General features: G+C 45.0%; 2 protein-coding genes across 5 annotated transcripts in view; one reads left to right on the forward strand and one right to left on the reverse strand.

Moving 5' to 3' along the window:
- Window positions 1-43: 43 nt before the first annotated feature.
- Window positions 44-12,804, forward strand: srrd (SRR1 domain containing). 2 transcript variants are annotated; one of them, XM_070887909.1, is made up of 7 exons: window positions 44-608; window positions 6,105-6,145; window positions 6,229-6,455; window positions 7,387-7,485; window positions 7,692-7,843; window positions 8,552-8,597; window positions 10,846-12,804. In XM_070887909.1, exons 1-7 carry the CDS (start codon window positions 445-447, stop codon window positions 11,050-11,052), a joined length of 936 nt encoding a protein of 311 aa, XP_070744010.1. In that variant the 5' UTR covers window positions 44-444; the 3' UTR covers window positions 11,053-12,804. The 2 variants fall into 2 exon arrangements, with proteins under 2 accessions (XP_070744010.1, XP_070744011.1); XM_070887910.1 differs by lacking the exon at window positions 7,387-7,485.
- Window positions 11,988-26,325, reverse strand: part of LOC139268989 (clustered mitochondria protein homolog) — a 93,983-nt gene continuing 79,645 nt past the window's right edge. For all 3 annotated transcript variants that reach the window (XM_070887908.1, XM_070887906.1, XM_070887907.1), the window contains 8 exons: window positions 25,184-25,323; window positions 23,575-23,655; window positions 22,956-23,081; window positions 20,886-21,007; window positions 19,140-19,233; window positions 16,856-16,990; window positions 15,413-15,486; window positions 11,988-13,588 (listed from right to left, as the gene is read on the reverse strand). In XM_070887908.1, coding sequence (XP_070744009.1) covers window positions 13,315-13,588; window positions 15,413-15,486; window positions 16,856-16,990; window positions 19,140-19,233; window positions 20,886-21,007; window positions 22,956-23,081; window positions 23,575-23,655; window positions 25,184-25,323 — 1,046 coding nt within the window. In that variant the 3' untranslated portion in view covers window positions 11,988-13,314. The remainder of the gene's footprint in view (window positions 13,589-15,412; window positions 15,487-16,855; window positions 16,991-19,139; window positions 19,234-20,885; window positions 21,008-22,955; window positions 23,082-23,574; window positions 23,656-25,183; window positions 25,324-26,325) is intronic.

Genomic DNA, 26,325 nt, shown 5'->3' on the forward strand with positions numbered 1-26,325 from the left:
CCGCCCCGGGAGGCCGCCACAGTTATACTGGGCGGACTGGTGAACGGGTGGCACCGCGACCCGGGGCCCCGAGAGGTCACAGTGACAGCGAGGAGCCCGAGAGGCCGGCAGTGAAAATCAGGTAAACAGCGAGTCGCTGGGCCCTGCCGGGTCTGAGGGAAGGAGACGACGGGACAGTGCTTCATTTGGCGGCAGATTTAAAGTTAACCCGCCTTCTCCTCACACAGGACCCACTCTGCATTTCCAGGTTTATTGTGTCGTTGAAAAGTTTTGCCCTGAGCACCATACAAACTGTGTGAACCCTTAAACTCTACAACTCCTCCCCTGGACCCTGAGAGCGAGCTCAGGAGATCTGATCAACTCCCTTAATATCTGCAACACAGGGGCACTTTTGTCTGTTTTTCTTGATCTTTAATCTGAGTTAGTGGTCACCGAGAGACAGACATGTCTGCCTGTCCAGCAGAGGAGGAATGGAAAACAGTCAGCAAGAAGAAGGGAGTGAAGAAAAGGAGAAATAATGTCAGAGACAGAAGAGGCTTTCCACATGAGATACAGTTTCTGAGTGTGGCTGAAGGGCAGAGAATCCAACAGAAAATAAAGGATGCAGTGTAAGTTGACATGAACATTTTTGTTAGAACCAATGTTTCTCCCCATGCTAAGCACCACCTGAAAGCTTGGAACTCGCCTCTGATGTGGAGTGGCTGGAGGATACCTGGGAAGCACTCAGCCTCTCATTGGCACCACAGCAGAGAGAACATTCCGAGCTCAGTAATGTGTGAGGATTGTGGGCACAAACATACATCTAGTGATACTGTGCATCAGTGATCGACCAGCAAAGAGCGAAATTCATAAAACGTCACTAAGAAGTTTCTGAAAATGGAAGTAAGCCAATTTGGGTTACGCACGCAGTCAACACGCTGCTCCATAAGGCACTGGATGCAAAACGGAACAAGTCTTGACATTTACAGCTCACTTTTTATGGCCAGTACGATCTGTGAGTCAGCCAATCCATTTTTACTATTCCATAACGATAACTTTTTTGGTGGCAAAGGAAGGAAGGAACATTTTGGTTCACATTGCGACCTGATGAGTTCTTTAGATACAGGGACAAGAGGAGGTTTTTCAGGTGTCCAGTTCATCCCGCTATTTAAGTTCAGCTAAGTGATATGATTTGCCTGTATCCCTCTCCCTCCTGCCCAGCCACATCCCTCCGTTCTGTGTTGAATTGGATTTCTGCTGTTACTTAAACTGAATCACATTCCCAGCATTAAGCATCAGAATTAGTGATTTTTGGAAGAGAATAAATGTACCTTAACTTCCATTAAAGTCATTAGCAAAGAATTGCGCATTCTTTTTAAAATAAGTTTAATTTTAACTCTTCCATTAATATAGAACTCCCTGTCTAAACCTCTCCGCCCCTCTTTCAAGACGCTCCTGAAAACCTACCTATTTAGAAACATAGAAAATAGGTGCAGGAGTAGGCCATTCTGCCCTTCGAGCCTGCACCACTATTCAATATGATCATGGATGATCATTCACCTCAGTACCCCTTTCCTGCTTTTTCTCCATACCCCTTGATCCTTTTAGCTGTAAGGGCCATATCTAATTCCTTCTTGAATATATCTAACAAACTGGCCTCAATAACTTTCTGCACTAGAGAATTCCACATGTTAACAACTCTCTGAGTGAAGAAGTTTCTCCTCATCTCAGTCCTAAATGGCTTACCCATTATCCTTAGACTGTGACCACTGGTTCTGGACTTCCCCAGTATTGAGAACATTCTTCCTGCCTCTAACCTGTCCAATTCTGTCAGAATTTTATATGTTTCTATGAGATCCCCTCTCATTCTTCTAAACTCCAGTGAATACAGGCCCAGTCGATCCTGTCTCTCCTCGTATGTCAGTCCTGCCATCCTGGGAATCAGTCTGGTGAACCTTCGCTGCACTCCCTCAATAGCAAGAACGTCCTTCCTCAGATTAGGAGACCAAAACTGAACACAATATTCCAGTTGAAAGGCCCTGTACAACTGCAGTAAGACCTCCCTGCTCCTATACTCAAATCCCCTAGCTATGAAGGCCAACATGCCATTTGCCTTCTTCACCGCCTGCTGTACCTGCATGCGAACTTTCAATGACTGATGTACCATGACATCCAGGACTCGTTGCATCTCCCCTTTTCCTAATCTGTCGCCATTCAGATAATATTCTGCCTTCCTGTTTTTACCACCAAAGTGGATAACCTCATATTTATCCACATTATACTGTATCTGCCATGCATTTGCCCACTCACCTAACTTGTCCAAGTCACCCTGCAGCCTCTTAGCATCCTCCTCACAGCTCACACCACCACCCAGTTTAGTATCATCTGCAAACTTGGAGAGATTACACTCAATTCCTTCATCTAAATCATTGATGTATATTATAAATAGCTAGGGTCCCAGCACTGAACCCTGTGGCATCCCACTAGTCACTACCTGCCATTCTGAAAAGGACCCGTTTATCCCGACTCTCTGCTTCCTGTCTGCCAACCAGTTCTCTATCCACGTCAATACATTACTCCCAATACCTTGTGCTTTAATTTTGCACACTAATCTCTTGCGTGGGACCTTGTCAAAAGCCTTTTGAAAGTCCAAATACACCACATCCACTGGTTCTCCCTTGTCTACTCCACTAGTTACATCCTCAAAAAAATCTAGAAGATTTCTCAACCATGATTTCCCTTTCATAAATCCATGCTAACTTGGACCGATCCTGTCACTGCTTTCCAAATGCGCTGCTATTGCATCTTTAATAATTGATTCCAACATTTTCCCCACTACCGATGTCAGGCTAACCAATCTATAATTCCCTATTTTCTCTCTCCCTCCTTTTTTAAAAAGTAGTGTTACATTAGCTACCCTCCAGTCCATAGGAACTGATCCAGAGTCGATAGGCTGTTGGAAAATGATCACCAATATATTCACTATTTCTAGGGCCACTTCCTTAAATACTCTGGGATGCAGACTATCAGGCCCTGGGGATTTATCGGCCTTCAATCCCATTAATTTCCCTAACACAATTTGCTGACTAATCAGGATTTCCTTCAGTTCCTCCTTCTCGCTAGACCCTCGGTCTCCTAGTATTTCCGGAAGGTTATTTGTGTCTTCCTTCGTGAAGACAGAACCAAAGTATTTGTTCAATTGGTCTGCCATTTCTTTGTTACCCATTATAAATTCACCTCATTCTGACTGCAAGGGCCCTACGTTTGTCTTCAGTAATCTTTTTCTCTTCACATATCTATAGAAGCTTTTGCAGTTAGTTTTTATGTTCCCAGCAAGCTTCCTCTCATACTCTATTTTCCCCTTCATAATTCAACCCTTTGTCCTCCTCTGCTGAATTCTAAATTTCTCCCAGTCCTCAGGTTTGCTGCTTTTTCTGGCCAATTTATATGCCTCTTCCTTGGATTTAACACTATCCTTAATTTCCCTTGTTAGCCACAGTTGAGCCACCTTCCCCGTTTTATTTTTACTCCAGACAGGGATGTATAATTGTTGAAGTTCATCCATGTGATCTTTAAATGTCTGCCATTACCTATCCACCGTCAACCCTTTAAGTATCATTCGCCAGTCTTTTCTAGCCAATTCACGTCTCATACCATCAAAGTTACCTTTCCTTAAGTTCAGGACCCTAGTCTCTGAATTAACTGTGTCACTCTCCATCTTAATAAACAATTCTACTATATTATGGCCACTCTTCCCCAAGGGGCCACGCACGGCAAGATTGCTAATTAGTCCTTTCTCATTACACATCACCCAGTCTAGTATGGCCAGCCCTCTAGTTGGTTCCTCGACATATTAGTCTAGAAAACCATCCCTAATACACTCCAGGAAATCCTCCTCCACCGTATTGCTACCAGTTTGGTTAGCTCAATCTGTATGTAGATTAAAGTTGCCCATGATAACTGCTGTACCTTTATTACACGCATCCTTAATTTCTTGTTTGATGCTGTCTCCAACCTCACTACTACTGTTTGGTGATCTGTATACAACTCCCACTAGCGTTTTCTGCCCTTTGGTATTCCGCAGCTCCACCTGTAGAGATTCCACATCATCCAAGCTAATGTCCTTCCTAACTATTGCGTTAATTTCCTCTTTAACCAGTAACGCTATCCCACCTCCTTTTCCTTTCTGTCTGTCCTTTCTGAATGTTGAATACTACTGGTTGTTGAGTTCCCAGCCTTGATCACCCTGGAGCCATGTCTACGTAATCCCAATTATATCATATTCGTTAATAGCTGCCTGGGCAGTTAATTCGGCCACCTTATTACGAATACTCCTCGCATTGAGGCACAGAGCCTTCAGGCTTGTCTTTTTAACACACTTTGTCCCTTTAGAATTTTGCTGTAATGTGGTCCTTTTTGATTTTTGCCTTGGGTTTCTCTGCCCTCCACTTTTACTTTTCTTCTTTCTATCTTTTGCTTCTGCCTCCATTTTACTTCTCTCTTGTCTCCCTGCATAGGTTCCCATCCCTCTGCCATATTAGTTTAACCCCTCCCCAACAGCACTAGCAAACACTCCCCCTAGGACATTGGTTCCGGTCCTGCCCAGGTGCAGACCGTCCGGTTTGTACTGGTCCCACCTCCCCCAGAACCGGTTCCAATGTCCCAAGAATTTAAATCCCTCCCTCTTGCACCACTCCTCAATCCACATATTCATCTTAGCTATCCTGCTATTTCTACTCTGACTAGCACGTGGTACTGGCAGCAATCCTGAGATTACTACCTTTGAAGTCCTAATTTTTAATTTAACTCCTAGCTCCCTAAATTCAGCTTGTAGGATCGCATCCCGTTTTTTACCTATATCGTTGGTATCTATATGCACCACGACAACTGGCTGTTCACCCTCCCCCTCCAGAATGCCCTGCAGTCGCTCTGAGACATCCTTGACCCTTGCACCAGGGAGGCAACATACCATCCTGGAGTCTCGGTTGCGACCGCAGAAACGCGTATCTATTCCCCTTACAATAGAATCCCCTACCACCAAAGCTCTCCCATTCTTTTTCCTGCCCTCCTGTGCAGCAGGACCACCCACGATGCCATGAACTTGGCTGCTGCTGCCTTCTCCTGATGAGCCATCTCCCCCAACAGTACCCAAAACGGTGTATCTGTTTTGGAGGGAGATGACCGCATGGGACTCCTGCACTGCCCTCCTATTCCTGTTCTGCTTGATGGTCACCCATTCCCTATCTGCCTTTGTAACCTTTACCTGCGGTGTGACCAGCTCACTCAACGTGCTATTCACGACATCCTCAGCATCGCGGCTGCTCCAGAGTGAATCCATGCGCAGCTCCAGTGCCGCAATGCGGTCTGTCAGGAGCTGCAGCTGATATACTTCCTGCATACCTTGTCGCCAGGGACACTGTCCCTGATTTCCCACATAGCACAGGAGGAGCATGACACGGGACTGGACTCTCCTGCCATGACTTAACCCTTAAATTAATTTAATTTGGCAACTATGCCAAAGGTTACCTACTGATAAGAAAAAGAAAAAGATAAAGATAAGGAAAAATGACTCACCAATCACCAGCCAATCACTTACCCCCTTGGCTGTGATGTCACCTTTCGATTTCTTTTTAGTTTTTTGCCCTTTCTCCCTGCAGTAGCTTGCTGCAGAGCCTTTAGTAGGCCTCTCGCCGCTCGCTGCTCCGCCTCCCAACTGCTGCTCCCGACGCTGCTGGGCCTTTAGTAGGCCTCTCGCCGTTCCGCCTCCCGACGCTGCTGGTGCTTTAGTAGGCCGCTCGCTGCTCCACCTCCCGACTGCTGCTCCAGACATTGCTGGGTCGTTAGGAGGCCTCTCGCTGCTCCGCCTCCCGACTCAAGCTTTTAGTTACCTGTGCTAATTTCTACTTATGCGGCTCGATGTCAAATTTTTATCTGATAATCTGTGAAGCGGCTTGGGACGTTTCACTATGTTAAAGGCGCTATATAAATATACGTTGTTGTTACAGTAGATAACAGGGGTGAGGTTGGAAACTGCTCTTCACTGGCTTTGCCCCTGTAGCTCGAATACCTACAAATTAACCACAGCTTTCTCTGACTGGAAACTGACAGTTTATCTTTGTTTACAGAGAGGAGCTGCGTAGTTCAGAATTCTGGACTGATTGCCTTGGTGAGTTTGAAGATTAACTATTTGAAATTCTTGAGCATTTCAAGCTGCTTTCCCCGGATAGTCATTGTGACAATTTGTTTCAGAAACAATTCGAAGAGCTGTGAATGAATACCGTACAGCTCCGCTGGCATCACCATCGGGTCCCTCCCGTGTTGGTGGAGCTCCCGAGGCCCTAGAGTACGAAAAGGACGATGCAGACCATTGTGGAACCATGCTCGACATGGTGTGTTACGGAATCGGAAACTTTTCTAGTTCTGTATCATCTCGCTATCAGCTGGCCCTGCTATTCCTGCTGCTCGAGACTCTGCAGGTAAGTGTAGTCAGGTGCCAATAACGCTGAGTACATGGAAGAGAGACTAGTGAGTGATGTCAAGCCGCATTATCTGTAAACGCTTACAAGCCAAGTGACTCACTGTTGCAGAAACAGGGTTAAACTTGTCAAAATTGTTTGTGAGCGTGGTATCTCGTAAGGTGAAGTTTTGATCTCATCCCTATCATTGTGGCAAAACATTGTTGCTTCTCCATGGAGAAGATAAATAACCTTATTTCGCCCCCAGTGGCCCCATGACTTACTGCATCTACCACTCATTTATTGCCCAGTGCTTTTGAAAGATTTGTGCAAAACCCTTTGGTGACACACAGCCAGTGACACACAGCCACATTTAGAAGAGTAATGGTCTACTGCAGTTTATAAATGGGACATGACAAAAACTGTAGATTGTCCATCCTGAACAGTCTCAACTGACAATACAATATATAAAAAGTCAAAGTTCTCCCACTGGGGTTACTAATCTGCAAATCATAGTTATAAAGCAAGACATCTTGTTGAGACAGTTTAGAGGGAACTTTACCCAGGGAATCACAAATTAAATCATTTTATTTTTATGCACAAGTCTTGCTTCAGAGTTTTTGCTGTATGCTTCTGTACTGGGCACCAGGTATGTGAATGCAGCCTGGAGAAACTCTCTCTGGTCTTCACTTCTATTTTATATAATGCAGCTGGCCTCCACTTGGACCTTCTCTGTGGCAGCAAGGCTGAGATCATTAATTCACTGCATGGGGAAATTGGGGGGAGGTGTGGAACAAGACAGGTACCCTGCCTTATCCCACTCTGCAGCAGCCATGTACAATTAGAACTGAGCAGACTAGGAGCATTTAACATTTGAACCTCACCAAGAACACAGTGCCTGCCTAAGTTTCCTGCCTCAGTAAGTTGTGGTTTCACTTCATGTGCCCAACAGATCCCTCGGGCTGGCTGCCTTCTCTTTGATCCTCTATTTACAGAATGGGAGAAGAGCTTCTTGAAGGAGCATGGGATGGTGGTGATCGTGGAAAACGAGGTGAAAGGCACGGACACGTGCATATTTTGATTCACGCATTGTGTTTCAGGTGAAGCCTGTCTGACAAAAATGAAGCAGTTCTGTCTTGTTTTAGCTTTCTAGATAAGATAATTCCAGTAGGAAACTGTATCTGTCAATGTGATCCAAAACGGGGGCTTTTTGTATCCAATGATGTTGTTGACAATTTTCTTTTCAAAATCGATCAGGAAGGGAAGAGGTCCGTCGACAGACCAACTCTCTTCTACATGGTTCATTGTGGCAAAGCTCTCTACAACAACCTCCTGTGGAAAAACTGGTCACCACAAAAACTCGCACAAACTATTCTCATTGGAAACAGTTTTAAAGGGATAGAGGAGAGGTAAGAAAATGCTGCTCTTGTTCATCCTTCACAACTAAAGAAAGTCAGAGAGTAAGTGGGATAACAATAGAGTCAGGGGAAAATAGAAGGACAGATTATACTTTGAACCCTTGGAGGCAGCTTTATGGAACCGTGGTACTGTGGGAGGAGAAGATTCCAGGGATCGTGATTTTAAATGATAAGGAATGGTTTTCTTTGCGACAGCGGAGACTTCAAGGTAATCTAATTTGAGTAAAAAGGAATTGACAAAGTTCATCCAGGCAAACTGTTGACTATGGTAAAAGATTGAAATATAAGCGAAGAATTTGGAAGAAGAGAAATCGTGAAAAATTTTCAATCAATGGGTGATAGAGCTGTGAAATAAATGATCAGAAAGAAAGTCTTGCATTTACATAGCGCCTTTCACGACCACCGGACATTTCTAAGCGCTTTACAGCCAATGAAGTACTTTTGGAGTGTAGTAACTGTTGTAATATGGGAAACGCGACAGCCAACTTGTGCACGGCAAGCTGCCACAAACAGCAATGTGATAATGACCAGATAATCTGTTATGTGGGACAGCCATTGAAGTGGATATTATAAACATGAAACGCCTAGATTTGTTTCTGGAGAGAAGGTATTGAAGGAGATGATCGTATCGAAGGAGAAGATGGTTTTGAGATCATCAAAAGAGGTTGGGCTTGATGTGTTTTTTTATATATATTGCAGATTGCCAGCCCGAATGCTACAGCGGGACTACACGTACATTAGTCACGTATCCTTCAGTGATTTCAGTCAGCGGTAGAAACTGGACTGGTAATAACCAATCCTGGTTGTAAAGTTCCTGTGCTCCTCACGAATCAACACAACAAACACAGCCTCCTATCATTATCATTTCTAGTTTTCACATATTAGCTGCTCTGTCATGGAGGGTGCCCATTGTACGTCATTCACACAGCTTTTGAATTCTATCGTGGGAACATTTACCAAAAAGCCCTCATTAGAAAAGTTAGTGGTCAGTTTTCTCTCCTTGCTCCTACCCTTGACCCCTCGACTTGTACAGAGGGGTTAGGGTCCACAGGGGCAACAGCAGTCATCCTCCAGTATCTTGATAAAATGGTCACTTTTCACAGGAACCTGACCTGTGAGTTGTGAATTTGACTCCGGGTGCCATCACAGCCAAATCCGATCCGGTTCTCACCCAATGTCCCTTCCAGCACGACTAACCTGATAGCAATCAGGAGCAGGAACACAGGCTGGATTTTCTCTCTGTCTACACTACCATTCCAGGAACTTTGGCAACCCCCTGCACTAATTTCAAGCAGAGCTGGGTTGTGATGGGACAACAGCTCAGGGCAACTTACCCCAAGAGAGTCACACCTGCGAATCGCCAGGTCACAGAATCCAGAAACCAGGCTGTGCTATTGGGGCCGCGATATAGAATAGTAAAAGAAAGACTTGCATTTACATAGAGCCTTTCACGACTACAGCCAATGAAGTGTTCTTGGAGTGCAGTCACTGTTGTAATGTGGGAAATGCGGCAGCCAACTTGCAGCACAGAAGGAGCCCATTCGGCTCATCAAATCTGTGCCGGCTTTTTCGAAGAGCAATCCAGTTAGTCCCATTCCCCTGCTCTTTCCTCATATCCCTGCAATTGTTTCTCCTTCAAGTATTTATCCAATTCCCTTTTGAAGGCTACTATTGAATCTGTATCCACCACCCTACCAGGCAGTGCATTCCAAATCCTAACCACTCGTTGTTTGAAAAAGTTTTTCTTCATATCGCCTCTGATTCTATTGCAAATCACCTTACAGCTATCGGTGCCCTCTGCTCTTCGACCCTTCAGCCATTGCAAACAGTTTCTCTTTATTTTCTCTATCTAAACCCTTCATGATTTGAAACATCTCTATGAAATCTCTTAGCCTTCTCTGCACCAACATCAATATAAAATAACTCTCAAAAGATTGCACATTTTATCTGGAGCAGTTGCAGTATGGCATCGATACATCTTATACCCATGGTAAGGTCATTTGAACAGAGCAGACTTGGATAGCTCACGAGTTAAATTTGATGTTGCAGCAGATTCCTCAAACCATCACAGCTCAGTTTACTCTCGGTCTCACGGGTAATCTGAGATACAACATTTGCATTGGTACAAAGGGAATGTGATTCATGAAGTGTTTATAATGTCTAGTCACAGCAATATTCTTACTTCGACTGCAACATCACAATTGAGTAATATTTTAGTGATTCCCTCCCAGAGGAAAATAGACTGAAATATCAGTCCCATTATCGATGGCAAGTATTGGGACATGCAGATCCAGTTTGAAGCAAACAATTTAGCATCCACCAATTTATCAACAGGGTACAACAGAATGGAAATCTTGTACACTAACAGACCTCCCGCAGCATTATTCATGCCGAATGTGGATGTGTGATATGCGACGTATTAGAGAAAGTAAAGCTTAGATTAATCGGAATAATATCCAAGATGGAAAACCATAGTTACGTAGACTTGTGAGACTGGAAGAATTTCCATTGGAGCAGAGATGGCAAACACATTTTTCAAATGATCACGTGTGAATAGGAAAATACCATTTGTTTTGATGGCGGAGGGTGGGGGGGGCGGGGGGAAAGGTCATCAACTTAAAATTGGCACTTAGCTAGTGAGAAGAGGGGTTCAGAAAAGATTTGTTGTGCAGAGTATTATGGAATGTTTCCACAGGGAATAGTTGAGGCAGAGACCATTGCATCTTGTTATGGGACAATTGGATGAGTATGTGAAGATGAAGATCCAGAGCTATTGAGATGATGCAAGGCAGTGGAATTAGCTTTGGCTTGCTCTAGCAGAGCTAGCACAACATGGGCCAACTGGCCTCCTTTAATGCTGTAAACCTCAATGGTTCTGGGTTTGGCACTTAAAAGGAAATGCAAGCTGTGTACACAAGAATATATCACTGCTTTGAAGGCAAAACCGGGAAACTCTTGTTCTTCATATTTTAACTCTTAACCGCACTCATCAGATATTGGCAGTAACCGAAGAAGCCGCATTCCCCTCCTGCAGCAGATATATGGATGTATTTAATGACACCGCCATTCACCAGTTTCCCAGAAAAAAACTGGATGCAAAGTCGAAAGAATTCTGGGAAGGTGCTGCCGAACCCACATACCAGCAGTGTGAGGACTTGGAAATAATTCAGAGTGGCTTGGAATGTCTTTCAGTTTCATAGCTGGGAAAAAAATGAGTGAATCAAGTTCCATAGTCTGCAACTATGGAATTATAAATGGCCATGAATTGCTGCTTTAGGATTTCCACACTACAAACAAGTAGTCCAGATATTGCACAACCTGGTCCCCACCAGCAACTGTGATTGGGAAACTGAATCCCCCTCTGCCAGGCCATATATAGATTATGTAGTTCCTGTTAAGATGGAAGCATCTGTGCAAAGCTTAACTGTAGAGTTATCAATCTTGCTCCTTCAGGACAGTAATGAGCTAAAGTCCAAGCCTAATACAAGCCTGGCATAGAATACTTTCAAGGGGGAATTTTAACTCCCTCCACCCGCCAGAAACCAGCTGTGTCGATCGAGTGGCTCGACTTAGAACATAAGAACATAAGAATTAGGAACAGGAGTAGGCCATCTAGCCCCTCGAGCCTGCTCCGCCATTCAACAAGATCATGGCTGATCTGGCCGTGGACTCAGCTCCACTTAGCCGCCCGCTCCCCGTAACCCTTAATTCCCTTATTGCCGCTTCATTCCTACTCTGCACAGTTTTAACTGCTGTTTTTTTGCCTGCGGCTGAGGCACTTGCCTAACTCGGGCAAGAGTCTCATTTATATGCTAACTGGCAAGACCCCTGAAGGTATTTTACTGCCGTACTGAGCGGGCTGATAGGCAACCTGTTGGGGAAGAAGCAGGGTCCCTGAAAGGTAAGTTTTATACTTGTATGTGGTGACAGGAGTGCTCCTTCAGGCCCGACAATGAAAGTCGGCCTCTACTGCCCAGACTCTCCCGCTTGAGACTCGGCCAAAAACCCCACCCATGTGACTTACCAGTAGGTTGTATCCGGACAGAATGATCTCCGCCTGCCACCACCTCTTCACACCCATTGCTGATGGGTAGCAACATTTTTTTTTAAAAGCAAACAGTAAATGGTGTCCACATTTTATTACCGAAATAACTGATCACAGTATTACAATGTTCATAAAAACTTATAAAAATCATCCTACAGTGAAGGAATATTTCAGTCACCATCAGTTTGACAAAATGCATTCACCTGATTCGTGAAGTATGGTCTAACACTTGAAAGCAAAAATAAAGCCAATAAAGCCTCTTAATCTATTAGCTACAAACAATGGATTTTCTGATGTACATGTAGCTGAATCATAGAATAGTACAGCACAGAAGGAGGCCTTTCGGCCCATCGAATAGGAAGAATTTATTAAAAATAGCTTTTTCAGAATAGGGAAAAGTTAAGAGAATTAAAAATGCAGCAGGAACCAAGCACCTGGAGAGTTAAAGAAAGTTCTGAACTTGGTCAGATGCAAGCAGTTGGAGGCTAAACTAGAATTTAAAGAAGCAACACTTGGACAGTTGGATGTATTTATCTGCTACAGGTCATTACGATGTTGCTGAAGGACCTTGCAGTCAGTCAAAGCTGAAAAGCACACTTGGATTGTCAGAACTGCTCGAGCAAACCCTCACCAGGAATTTACCAAAATCATTAGTAATGAAGTGTATGACCCTGGAAAACTTTCAAAACCTCACTGTAAAAGAAAATATTTGTCTAAAGAAAAATAGGAAAGGACCAGTTTAATCTGTTTTAAAGCTATTACATGGAAAGTGAAGAGCTGAATTTGACATTTCTCCAGAAATGTAACCTGCTTAGTGATAGCAAGTTTGGCATCGGTACGGGTAATCCCCACCCCCGTCCCATCATGTTGCTGTGTGCTTCATCATGCTATGATCGGAATAAAGAGAGAGCACCATAAACAGTGTGGGGTATATCTGAGAACATCATAATGACAGGTCTTGGGTACATCAGAAAGTGGGACAGTGAGAGGCATAGGTATATTACAGAGAGGATGTTCTGTACAGTTTTTCAATATCCTGATGTTTCACAGCTACACAACCCAGTTTAAACATTGATCAGTGGTTGGACCGGGACTAGTCAGCCACATGGTTGCACCAAAAGGCTGGAATTCATAACTGCATCCAATCAGGAACAGCAAAAATACAATCTGATTTTAATGGAATAATTATTAAATCCATCTTAATATCCAGTAATGTAAAGGAAAAAAATTGTTCCAATAGTAATAGACAACTATGCAACCCAATTCCCACTTTGTGATGCACCCAAAATGCCAGTATGTTGCATTTTATAAGGACCTAATTTTACAGCCACACTCTCCAACCACATCTGGGATATGAATGAGCATCTGTGTGTTGAGAAGTGGGCATTAGTGTGTCATTCCATGTAATTAGAAGAGTTCAATCCGTCTCCTTGTCGACTGCTGGCAAACACAGCTCCGCAGAATCCCCTGATGCCACACAGTCAGTCTCCGCTTTGCTATTTGTCACTGTGTTTTCTTCAGCCAGATTCTCTGCACCATTCGTGATTTCACCTGGGGCTGCAGTTCTGTTGACCGATATCGCATCATCTAACCCAATATCAGTGAGGGCCTTGTTCAGTCTCTGAGATGCTTGGATTTCTGCCTGCAGTAGTTTACGCATTCTCTCCGTTGCTTTTTGCAGGTCAGATTTTCTGCAAAGAATAATAAAGGTGACTAGTGAGAGCAGGTGGAAAGAGGGACAGAAAAATACTTGCATTTATATAGTGCCTTTCATGATCTTAGGATTCCCCAAAGCCCTTTGTAGCCAATTAAGTTATTTTTGAAGTAATGTAGGAAACGTAGCAGACAATTTGTGCACAGCAAACAGCAATGACCAGATAACCTGTTATTTTTAGTGATGTTGATTGAGGGATAAACATTGGCCAGGTCACCGGGGAAAATAGCGCCATGGGATCCTTTACGTCCATCTGAGAGCAGACGGGGCCTCGGGTTTAACGTCCCATCTGATAAGGCGCAACCTCCGTCAGTGCCGCTCTCCCTCAGCACTGCACTGGAGTGTCAGCCTAGATTTTTGTGCTCAACTCTCTGGAGTGGGACTGGAACCCACAACCTTCCGACTCAGGCGAGCATGGTACCAACTGAGCCACGGCTGACAATGACAGTGAGTCGTTGCTGGTGAAGTATGCGGGTGACGAGCGGAGCATTGGGTCAACATCTGGAGAATTGGAGGATTTAGATACCTGTTGAAGTAAACTAACTGATTACACCAAAATTCCAGACAGAATCAAAATAAGCCATGCACATGACACTTGGCATCAAGGTGCACAGGGTATTTATATCCCAGACTGACCAATACACAGTTGGCAATCTCTGCATTGGCAAGATACAGCTAAACAGCAAAACCCTTAGAATCTGGGGTAAAGAGGAGAGATTTGTGCTTTCCAGGGCATAGAGTGGCTCTGATACTTGGGTCAGATCTGTTTTGACTGCACAGGGGCCATTGCATCCACTCATCCTCCCACTCCAAGGAGCTTTTTTCAATTGCAGAGATATTAGCAAGTAATTAAAGCCACAGATTTAAATAGATATGTATCTTGATTCTCAATCTGTCAACCCCCCCTCACAATAGGCAAGAAGACAGGCTTGCACTTAAATGGCACCTTTCACATCCTCAAGATGTTCCAAAGATTCACGGCCAGTGAATTACTTTTGAAGTGTGGTCTCATTGTTGTTTTGTCAGCAAACATGGCAGTCTGTGCACACAGCAATTTCCAACAACCATGGGAACGAACAGTATCACAGGTATGGATTTCATGAGGAACACACACATTTCTCGTGTATTTTTTAGCTTTTCTCCGCCCTTCTACAGAAGCCAATTCCTTGCTGTGTACAGTTCTACAATCATTGGCTGTCCTCTGGTACATGGCCCAAGTGACTCCTTCATGCGTCCGCTTAGAATGCTAGCCGCTTAGAATGCTAACATGTTGGCAGGCCATTTGACAGTGAAAGCACAACAGCCAAGATCACTCCCGACTTCAACACTTGCAGACTTCCAACAAGAGTCACAGGATAGTGATAGTGAGCAAAAGCAAGGCATGATTTTCCGCTTTCTCACCTAGCAATGCAGTGGCCAATTGGAGCATCCCCATCATTGCAGTGAGGTCAATTATAACTGATGGCCTCACTCAGACTAGCTAACTCAGGGATATTGGTTTATAAAGGCTCATCACTATTTTTACCCGCCAAATGAGCCACCAGGGAGCAAAGCAAGTACTTTCACATCGTAATACCACTCACAGTCGAGACATAAATTTAAATTTCATAGGAAGGTCAAGTATTTCCAATCCTTGATATAATTATCCATATCAATCTTTCTGTCAGTGTTCATAAATTGATGTTTGAATGTTCTTGCACTGATAATAGTTCCCAGCTGCTAAGTGACATTAATTCAGAATGGAACAGGCTCATGGGGAATATATAGTACTGATTCACAGAAACAGGAAGGGCAGGATTACCTGGTATCGATGAGGACAATCCCATTTATTATGTTGAGCTGTTCCAGCATCATCTTGTTACTCAGGGGCGTGGTCTGAAAAAAGAAATGGGTGACCTGTCAAATATTGTCCCCTTTGCAAAGGGATATTCATTTAAATGGTTCCATTCTTATCTATCAAGTCATAGCCAGAGAATCACCTGCAATGGCTTCTCTTCCCGCTCCCACACCGCTATCTCTGGTGTCCCGAGGATTTATCCTTGGCCCCCTCCTATTTCTCATCTACATGCTGCCTTTTGACAACATCTTCCGAAAACAGTGTCAATTTCCACATGTACGCTGACGACACCCAGCTCTACCTCACCACCACCTCTCTCAACCCCTCCACTGTCTCTAAATTGTCACACAGCTTGTCCGACTGGATGAACATAAATTTCCTCCAACTAAATATTGGGAAGACCGAAGCCACTGTCTTTGGTTCCGCTGTCGACTCCATCCCTCTCTCTCCCTGGCAACTATCTGAGGCTGAACCAGACGGTTTGCAACCTTGGTGTCCTATTTGACCCCGAGATGAGCTTCCGACCACATATCTGCACCATCATGAAGACCACCTATTTTCACCTGCTTAACGTCGCCCGACCCCCTGCCTCAGCTCATCTGCTGATGAAGCCCCCATCCATGTCTTTGTTAGCTCTAAACTTAACTATTCCAACACAATCCTGGCCAGCCTCCCATGTTCTGCCCTCTGTAAACTTGAGGACATCCAAAGTTCTCCTAACTCGCACCAATTCCTGTTCACCCATCACCCCTGTGCTCGCTGACTTGCATTGGTTCCTGGTTAAGCAACGCCTTGATTTTAAAACTCTCAACCTGGTTTTCAAATTCCTCCATGGCCTCGTCACTTCCTATATTTGTAACCTCCAGCCCTACAATCCTCCGAGATATCTCCGCTCCTCCAATTCTGGCCTCTTGAGCATCTCTGATTTTAAATCACTCCACTATTAGCGGCAATGCCTTCAGCTGCCAAGGCCCTTAGTTCTGCAATTCCCTCCATAAACCTCTCATCCTCGCTCTTCTCCTTTACGATGCTCCTTAAAACTTAGCTCTTTTTGACCAAGAATTTGCCTTAATTTCTCCTCGTGTCTGTGTCAAATTTTGTTTGATAATGCTCCAGTGAAGGACCTTGGGATGTTTTACTATGTTAAAAGTGCTATAGAAATACAAGTTATTGAAAAACTGGCAGAAAATCCTGCATAGTCAACTAATTAGCATCAACTTCTCAGTCACTGGATTTCAGCTTACAGAATAGTGACCCGTAGTACTGACGATGACCAACCAGGTTCTGAGTCCTCAGCAAGACGCCCCTCCCCTGCGAACAGATCCTTGTACCTGGCAAGATCCATACTAAAAGAAACGGGAGGAGAGAGGTACTTTATCCCCTTGTATACAAGTAAGGGGCACTGACCTGTACTGGAGGAAGATTGGCATTTGATCCTTTCTTGTAAATCTCATTCATGGTTCTCTGTAGGTTCACTGCCTGCTGAGTGACGTGCTTCAGGAACTCGGAGCTCCCTTTTGTCTTTTGGTGAGTCTCTCCAAGCTGTGTTGGAAATAAAAGTGCAAGAAAAGTAGTCTGATTTAGTACTGCCACATTTCCACTCGGTTAATATTTTGGAGTTTTGCTCAAGTACCTTCGCAACCAGGAATATTTATCTCAGTCTTTTGGGAGAGGAAATGGATGGAGCAGAATGCTTGTTGTCTGCGCAAGGAGAGGGGTTAATTGGCAAATGTCCTTTTCTCATTGCATGCTTTCTTGTGTATTGGTAGGTGCCACAGTATTGGGCTGGATTTTCAGCTTTCGGGGTTTTTCAGTGAAAACGGTAGCGATGCATGAAAGTTACCGTTTTCACTGCGCTATCGTTTTTAGCCCGAACTTTCGGCCTTTACATCATCGGTAAGGGAGGCTTTGCACAAGCATTCGCGGCACAAACCGTGAGTTTCGGCAACTTTAGTCTGGGGCCGGAAGTGCTGCGAGAGGCGCCTTGGGAGGAGGGGGAGTAGGGGGGGGGAGAAAAAAACATTCCAAAACCCTTATCTATCGAACCACTGCAAAAAAAAAACTTTAACTTAGCTTTTTTGCAGGTTTTCATACTTACCGCTGCTGGCAGGGCTGCACTGACAGGTTTGACCCGTCGCTATTCTGGGCGCAGGTTGGGAGAGTGGGGAAACTCGGAACCAAACACAATCAGAGTCGTTGCACGTCAGTGCACTTCTCCCTGGCGGTACTTGAAAGCACTGCCGCAAACAGATACCCGAGGATCCTGCCCGGGCTTTGCGACCTGGTTTTCGCCGCAGAGGGTCAAAGCACGGCAAAAACCCAGTCGCAAACCTCGGAAAATCCGGCCAGTTTTAATTGCACAAAAGCTTTTTGTTCCCAGCAATAGAAGCAACGGGCTAACAACCAAGATTCCCACTAAGCTGCATGGTCATCTGCAAGGTCCCGTGCAGGCCGCTCACCGGCTTTTACATTGTAGGTACCATATGTGTGATAAAGCTCGAATAGGCAGGAGGCGTGCAGCTTACGAGGGACATTGCTAACAACACTGTTGCCACAGGTGCCCATTGCTGCCGCAACATAGGATTCCCATTTTGTCTATGCACGGGAACAGTGTAATGTGGATTCTTGGTTACACTTCCCCTACAGCACAGAAACAGGCCATTTGGCCCAAATGGTCCATGCCAATGTTTATGCTCTACACGAGCCTCCTCCCACCCCTCTTCATCTAACCCTACCAGCATATCCTTTTATAGTGCACTATCTGGGAAGGAGAAATAAATTACCATGTGCATCTCATCATGACACATGCCTAATATTAGGGTCAGGAAATCGGGCAAGAGAGGAATGGGTGACTTGGACTAAGAAAGTTAGCCATCCTCTTGCAGTACAACTCAGTATCAATCCTTTCAGGGACTATCACAGATTGTAATATAAAACAATTGAGGCAAGTGAATAAAGTGTTACTGCCTCTACCAAAGGCCAAGGTTGAGGCAATGGTGGGAGGGAGTGGAAAACTGATGATCTCGGCGCGATCTTGGCCTGTAAGACCATCAGCAGGCTGGGGCCGTTAGATGGAGCGGCGGCCCAGAAATCGGCGCGGTTACAACCAGCGTGCGGCGGCATATCACTGCAGGGAGCAGCACATGCTGCTGCAGGAGGGCGATGGCTGACTGCAGTGTGGGCATGTATGGCAAGAGTTTGTGGAGGGATGTGATCGGGGCCCAGGAGAGGCAGCCCACACTGCGATATGTGCGCACTAGATCTGTGCAGCAGAACGAGTCTCCAGTTGTCCTGGTTAATCCTTGCCACTGGACCAAAACTTAGCTCTGTCAAGCCCGTTTGGTGGCTGGGGTGCAACGGCCACCACACATTTAAAAAAATCCATGCACAGGCATTTTCCACCCTTCAAGATGTAGTTCAGGATCCAGAATATTCATTGAAACACCTGTGAACGCATCCCTTTTCGGTGTGGAAGCAAGTCATCCTCGTTTCGAGAGACTGCCTACGATGATGATGACGACATAGATCCGGGGAATGAGAGTAGCTGTATGGACTGATGCATGATTACCTGGCATTTAATTGAGTTTAGTATGCTAAGATAGCTCTCAAATGATTCATTGAAAGTTGGCTTGTGAGCCAAAGCTCTACAACACAGAGAGGAAGCAGTTTTGGAATAGGGGGAACAACTGACCTGCACCCTGTAGATGGTGTAGGCTTCATTCTCGTGCTGCATAGCTGTTCGGAACTCTGCCTTGCTAGCGTAGACTTGGGCCATGAGGTGATAGCTGTACAGTTCAAACAAAAAAAACTAATTAGACACAAGTAGAGTTCAACTCAGGACCTCTATACTTCATGTGGGCCCTTGAGTTTAGGTCCATTTTTCCTACAAGGCATCAGCGGACTCCCTGCATTGTGGAACTTACCTGTAACATACTTTTTCAACGGCTCCTGTAGACTAGGTTCCAGCTGAGGATGGAAGGGGTTAATTGTGGTCTATTAATGAACAAGCCACATGTTAAGATGAAACATCATTTTCATACCACATGATCAGGACTACTACCAAGTTAAGGAGCTGTGTGGTGCAGTGCATTTAAAAAATACATATTTAAGAAAATGATTACAATAAGTTACAACTAAGTAAACAAACTTCAATTAAGAGGGAAACAGCCAAATACTTCAAAATGAGACCTTAGCCGCCTAACACCCAACTGTTGGCTATAACGGCCAAGGCACATCAGTGTAACGTCAGATTCTACAACGTAGCAGCAATCAGACCACTGTGTACTAGCAGGGCAAGAAAGACTGCAGTATTTATTTACATCTTTAAACTTGGTTTGTGAGTTTTGTGCTTTTCAAGTAGAGGGATGTTTGTGGAACACTTTGTCATTTCGGGCAGTTATGAGTCAGCCCATAAGCTGTGGCAATCAAATTCTTATACCTTAGTTTGTCTTATTTAAATTCCTTAGGCCTGGGGCTCTGCCAAGGATTGTCCTTAGCACGGTTCCCCCATTGGTGGATAAATCCGAAAACCAAGACCTGTTGGAGCAGCAACTTGGGATATATGCAAATTTTAACTTCAACTTTCGATGAAACCTGAGAGTTCCGTGGTATACACTAATATGGCCCACAAAGACAAAAATCTTGGACACTGCAGATTTCGGGTGTCAGCATCAAGCATACCCAGGTCAGGTAAAGATTAGTGCAGGTTTTTAATTCCTTCTCACTCCTCCATGGCACTATTTGAAGAGCAGGGAAGTCTCCCAGTGTCCTGGTCAATATTTATCACTCAACCAACATCACAAAGTCAGATGATTGGTCATTATCTCATTGCTGTTTGTAAGACCTTGATGTGCGCAAATTGTCTGCCCTATTTCCCTACAACAGTGGTTACACTTCCAACAATACTTCACTGGCAGTAAATGTTTCAGGCGTCTTGAGCTGTTGGAAGGCGCTATATAAACGCAAATCCTTTCCTTTAAAGTTTACTGTACTCAGTATCAACCCCAACCTCCACTCCAAGTCAATGCATCAGTGTGACACTTATAGCCATCCTGTGGCATCTGAGGTGAGACTGGCAATTACGGGGAGCTTTGTTCTGTCGGCCCGTGCCCACCAGGAATGAGATCGTGACCACTCAAAACTAATTTTATGCAGGATCCTTTCAGCTAGGAGACAAGAAACTTTCATCCCATCACTCTGGGCTGGATTTGAACATGGGTCCTAGAGACGAAAGGTCCGCATGTAAAGCATTTTGTTTTGAATAGAACTTGTAGCTGCTTTGAGATTGGAACACTTGCAAATTCTGTTATAAAAAAACAAAACTACATAGCGGACACGGAAATGTGCAAGATTATTGGGCAATTTACATCCAGTTAATCCTAAAGCAGTTCTGAGTTAAGCTTATCAGGTACAGGCGGAGTGCTATGCTGTGCCATACCTCAGAGCAGTCTCTAGAGCCTGGATCCCATAATACTTGAGGTTTAAGTCCAGAGCTTTCTGCAAGAATCGAATGGCGAGGTCACAATCCAGCGCAGCTTGAAGCATTAGACCGATGTTGCTCTGTGTGGTGGGGGGGAAACAAAGTTAATTTCACAGAGACCAACTCCAAGTCCTGCCCACCAGACACTCCCCTTTAAGATAATGAAGCTTCTGCATTGACAGACTTCCCTGCCCCCATCCCCTGCAATGACCGCACACCAAAATGGCGATTGCAGTGCAATTCCAAAGCTCAGTACTCCACCTCCGAAAGTGAGAAAAGTAAATGTGACACTTACTGTACCGATTGCATACATGATCATGTGAAACAGCTGCTGGGTAGAGTCAGTATATTATTAATTGTCAGTATATTATTATGTTACTGGACTAGTAATGGGGAACGGGGAGAGAGAAGAAAGATTTTTTAACTTCCTGTTATGTTGCCCCTATCTCTCTCACTGTTGATAACACATGTTTGTGGCGAAGGAGCGGCGAGAGATCGTGGCGGAGGTGCGGCAAATGAGGGTGTGGGGCCCAGAAGAGCCCAGGGCCCAGGGGCAGCACAGGCCAGCCCACACTGTGATATGTGTGCGCACTAGGTCCGTGCAGCAGAGCATGTCTCCAGTCATCTTGGTTTACCCTTGCCACTGGATAAAGGCCTAGCTCTGTCAAGCCCGTGTGGTGGCTGATGTGTAACGGCCACCACACGTTAAAAAAATCCATACCTAGGCATCTTCCACCCCTGGAGTTCAGGACTGGAACATCGGGTCCTCCATTGAAACATCTATGAACTCATCCCTTTTGGTGTGGAAGCAAGTCACCCTCGTTCGAGGGGCTGCCTATGATGATGATTAATTGTTGTTCATTTTGATGGGGAAATAATTAAATTAGGCAATAAAACCACAACCACCACAAAAATCTGAGTCATCTGACATCTTCCGAAGATTACTGAGTCAAGTTCCAAATGTATGCCGACGACACCAGCTCTACCTCTCTCTCTACCACCTCTACTAGCTCCGTGTTTTCAGCCTACATGTCTGACATCCAAGTCCTGGATGAGCCACAATTTCCTCCAGTTCAACATTGGGAAGAGCATAACTATCATCTTCAGCCCCCCATCACAAATTCCATACCCTCGTCACCAGTTCCATCCCCCTCCTTGGCCACTGTCTCAGGTTGAAGCTGACTGGTCACAAATCTTGGTATCCTATTTGATGGCAAGCTGAAATTCCGACTCCATATCCTTGCCATTACAAAGAGCACCTACTTCTACCTCTGTAACATCACCCATCTCCGCCCCTGCCCTCGTGCATCTTCTGCCAAAAGTCTCATCCATACCTTGATTACCTCCAGACTTGACTATTCCAATGCTCTCCTGGCTGGCTTCTTATCCTCCACCCTTGATCACCCTCAGCTTATGCAAAACTACCGCCCATATCTCAAGTCACGATCACCCATCAATCTTGTGCTCATTGCCTTACACTCATTCCCAGACCCCAATGCTTCTATTTTAAAATTCCCATCCTGGTGTCCAAATCACTTCATGACCTCACCTCTCCCCATCTTTATAAACCTCCTCCAACACAACAACTCTGCATTCCCCCAATTCTGGCCTGTTGTGCATTCTCTGTCTCTTCACCCCACCATTGGCGACCATGCCATCAGCCGTATAGGCCCGATGCGCTGGAATTTCTTCCTCAAATCTTTCTGCTTCACTCTCCTTTAAAACCTACCCTTTGGCCATGCTTTTGTCACACCTCCTAATTTATCTCCCCCTTTGCCCCAGTGACAATTTTTAATCTCATTATGCTGCCATGATATGCCTTGGAACTTTTTTCCTGCAGTAAAGGTGCTATTTAAATGAAAATCATTAAGTTGACAAAATGCCTGATGGTGCCCGATTCAGATGACTAACATCTTTAAATGAGTTTTAATTTGGATTCCCCCCACCATCACCCACAAGAAAACACACCAGGGAGCACTGCATTAAAACTCTTTCCATCCCAAGGAAGACTGCCATTTACACACTTACATCAAGAACAGCTATTTCCGGATGGTCTTCTCCACTGACAGTGAGCATCAGATAGCGAGCACGGTACAGCAGCCTCAGCGCTGTGGAGACTTGGTTGTTAGCAAAGCAGTAGTGGCCCAGGCTGGCCTGTGAATGGAAAACAATGGAAGGCAGTGATGAGCGCAACGCAACAGTCTCACCTCAATCTCCAACCAGGAAGGGAATCAGCTCCTTGTTCCAAATCCAAAGTAACCAACCACATGTTCAAGCTACGCTGCAGATGGAGTAATGTATTAGCCACATTATACTCCATTTGCCAAATTTTTGCCCACTCACTTAACCTATCTATATCCCTTTGCAGATTTGTGTCCTCACAATTTGCTCTCCCACCTATCTTTGTATCAGCAATGTGTGTCACTTGTGCGGCTGTTAGCTAGGACTAAGCTCAGCTGTGAGGACGTCATGGTGAAATTACATGCGAACACTAACTGTCTAGGTTGGGACAAAGAACGGCAGTTGACCAAGGGCTCCTGAATGTGTAAGCATACCCCAGCACAAATTGGTGGCTTCAAGTGAACTAAAAAGGGGAAGAACACTGATGCAAAAAGGTGGAGGGGGAAAAAAAAAAGAAATTACTCACATATTCACGGATGGTATTGGGATGGTCAAAGCCGAGAATCCGCTCACTGATTATTACAGCTTTCTGCTGGTTTTCTATAGCCTGTATAAAAAGAGGAAAAATATCAGCAGACATCATAATTGAGCGATGCAGCAGCATTTGGGGAAAATCGCCTCCATCCGTGAAGAGTCTTCACAATGTACTGTATTCCTTGGCAAGAGTCTACAATGGTCACCGTGGGACTTGGCTGTGCAGAGGTAGCTTGCTCTGGACAGACAACATAGATGTTGCTTCTGTAACTGCAAGTCGCAGGATCGGATTAGTATTGAATACAATGACTCCTGCAGGAACCTGTCCTACACTATTGTACACACTATTATTCAGTGGGCAGACATCGCACGCGTGCCTGACACGAGACTCCCAAAGCAAGCGCTCTACACGCATTGGGGATGTTGCATTTTTTTCAAGGAGGCTTTGAGGGTGTCCTTGAAGCGTTTCCTTTGCCCACCTGGGGCTTGCTTGCCATGTTGAAGCTGCGTGTAGAGCGCTTGCTTTGGGAGTCTCCGAGGAATCCCTGGCCCACGACCGCCCTAAGTGGAGCAAGAGTATCCGGGAGGGCGGCGAGCACCTCGAGTCCCATCACCGAGAGCAAGCAGAAGCCAAGGGTGGGCAGCGGAATGAGCGTGCGGCAACCCAGGCTCCCCGACCACCCTTTCCTACAACCACTGTCTGACCCACCTGTGACAGAGACTGTAGGTCCTGCATTGGACTCCTCAGTCACCTGAGAACTCACTTTTAGAGTGGAAGCAAGTCATCCTCGACTCCGAGGGACTGCCTATTACGATGATTAGACACTTTGGCTACAGTTGGGGTGGCCACAGACAAATGTCTATTGTGTAAATGAGTAGTGTTTCATACTGCGCATGATTTCCAGGCTGAGGCAGCAGCTAGAGATCATCACTTGAGGCAACCATTTTACACACATTATAGTGTGGAGGATCATTTCATACAAAAGCAAATTACTGCGGATGCTGAAAATCTGAAATAAAAACAGTAAATGCTGGAAATACTCAGCAGGTCAGGCAGCATCTGCAGAGAGAGAAACAGAGTTAACGTTTCAGGTCAATGACATTTCGTTAGTTCTATCTCAAAGCTGTCCTTCTCCGCAGTTCCATTTCATCTGACGCTTCAACAAAAAATATTTTTCTTCCTTTCAGGCGTCAAGGATCGCAAGTGTCAACAAGTCTTGATACCAACGCCCCTCCGGAACCTTCCGCGCCTTCACTTTCCTCTGACCCCATAGTCTTTCTTCCAGTCTCGCCCCTTGCAACAAAAAAATATCTCAGTTCTGTTGAAAGTCATTGACCTGAACCGTTAACTCGGTTTCTCTCTCCATAGATGCTGCCTGACCGGCTGAGTATTTCCAGCATGTTTTGTTTTTATTAAGGATCATTTCATGTTCAAAGACTCCTTCTGTTAAAAGCCCCACTTGGACCTAGTAAGACCAGGATCTAACAGTATAACGGATAGCAAAATAACCACATGCTAATTGTGTGGGATGATTAACGCTTCCGGCACAGAGCTCCCTCCCACGTTTACTCAGCTCTCTGAAGCTGGAATTACCGCTCACCTGGGGGATGTCATCCATGATGTAATTGATCCGTGCAAGAAGGTGCAAGCAACTACAGATGTCGGGGTGCAAGGCTCCATACACATTGTTGAATAGGTTTAAAGATTCATTGAGCAACTCAAAACCTTCCTTTAGGTTTCCTGGAAACATAAAAAACACCAGTCAGAGTTACAACAGTCAGAGCTACAAATAAGGGAGATGAAAGGAGATAACAACAGCCATGGCTTCTTTCCTGGTCAGTATCAATATTGAACAGTGAATGGTTACTTGGGAGAGGCATCACCAGGTGCCCAGCACTGAAACATCAGCAAAAATTGATATATTTAGGAAAGGGTGGTGTGAAAACCGGGTGGACCGGTCATATTTTGTTGTACAGCCCTCAGGCACATACACTTGACACAGGCTGTAATTTATTGTGCGATAAAATGCTCGGATGTGGGAACACACCCATTATTTCCCCCCAGGCAAGCTTCCAGTCTGGATTGCGTAGGCAGCAGGGGAGGCTATGCAAAAGCCGAAACTTTCCCAGGAAGGCAGAGGAGGAAATAAAATGTTTTTTGAACAAGACTGCAATCTCATGGTTACTGTGTACCACCCCAGAGACCAGTTATAGAGCATCAATAGCAGAATCCAGGGAGGAGGTCAATGGGTCGTTTCAGGCACAAAGGGAGTAATGTGGTGGAAGTCCAAAATAAAGTCCAACTGTCCATTACATGCCTGCTGTTTATATTCATACCCTCATGACCCCCTTTTAGTACACTGGAATTTTGAGTAGGAAAAAGCTATTATGCTTTGCAAATCAGTCCCTTTTGCAGAGATGGACACCATCGAGCCACCGTGTCCATTTCCCCCCATTGGTGAGCATAATGTCTTCCTCATCACCAAGTCACACCTTGTTATCTCACACTACTCTTTTGGCATCTTCTCTTCCTTCAAGCATCTTTTCCCTCCCTTTCAAAATCCCTGTTTTAGTCATTAAATTTTAGGAATACTCCTCCACTTGGGTACGATCAGCATCTCGGAAGTGAACAGAGACAGCTTTGTGTTATAAAGGGAGTGATGACATGTTGGAGAATCTGTATTACCCCATTGAATTGACTCAATGGGACATAGAATCATAGAACCATAAATATTTATAGCAC

The sequence above is a fragment of the Pristiophorus japonicus genome, chromosome 8 (assembly GCF_044704955.1).
Source record: "Pristiophorus japonicus isolate sPriJap1 chromosome 8, sPriJap1.hap1, whole genome shotgun sequence".
Taxonomy (NCBI): Eukaryota; Metazoa; Chordata; class Chondrichthyes; family Pristiophoridae; genus Pristiophorus; species Pristiophorus japonicus.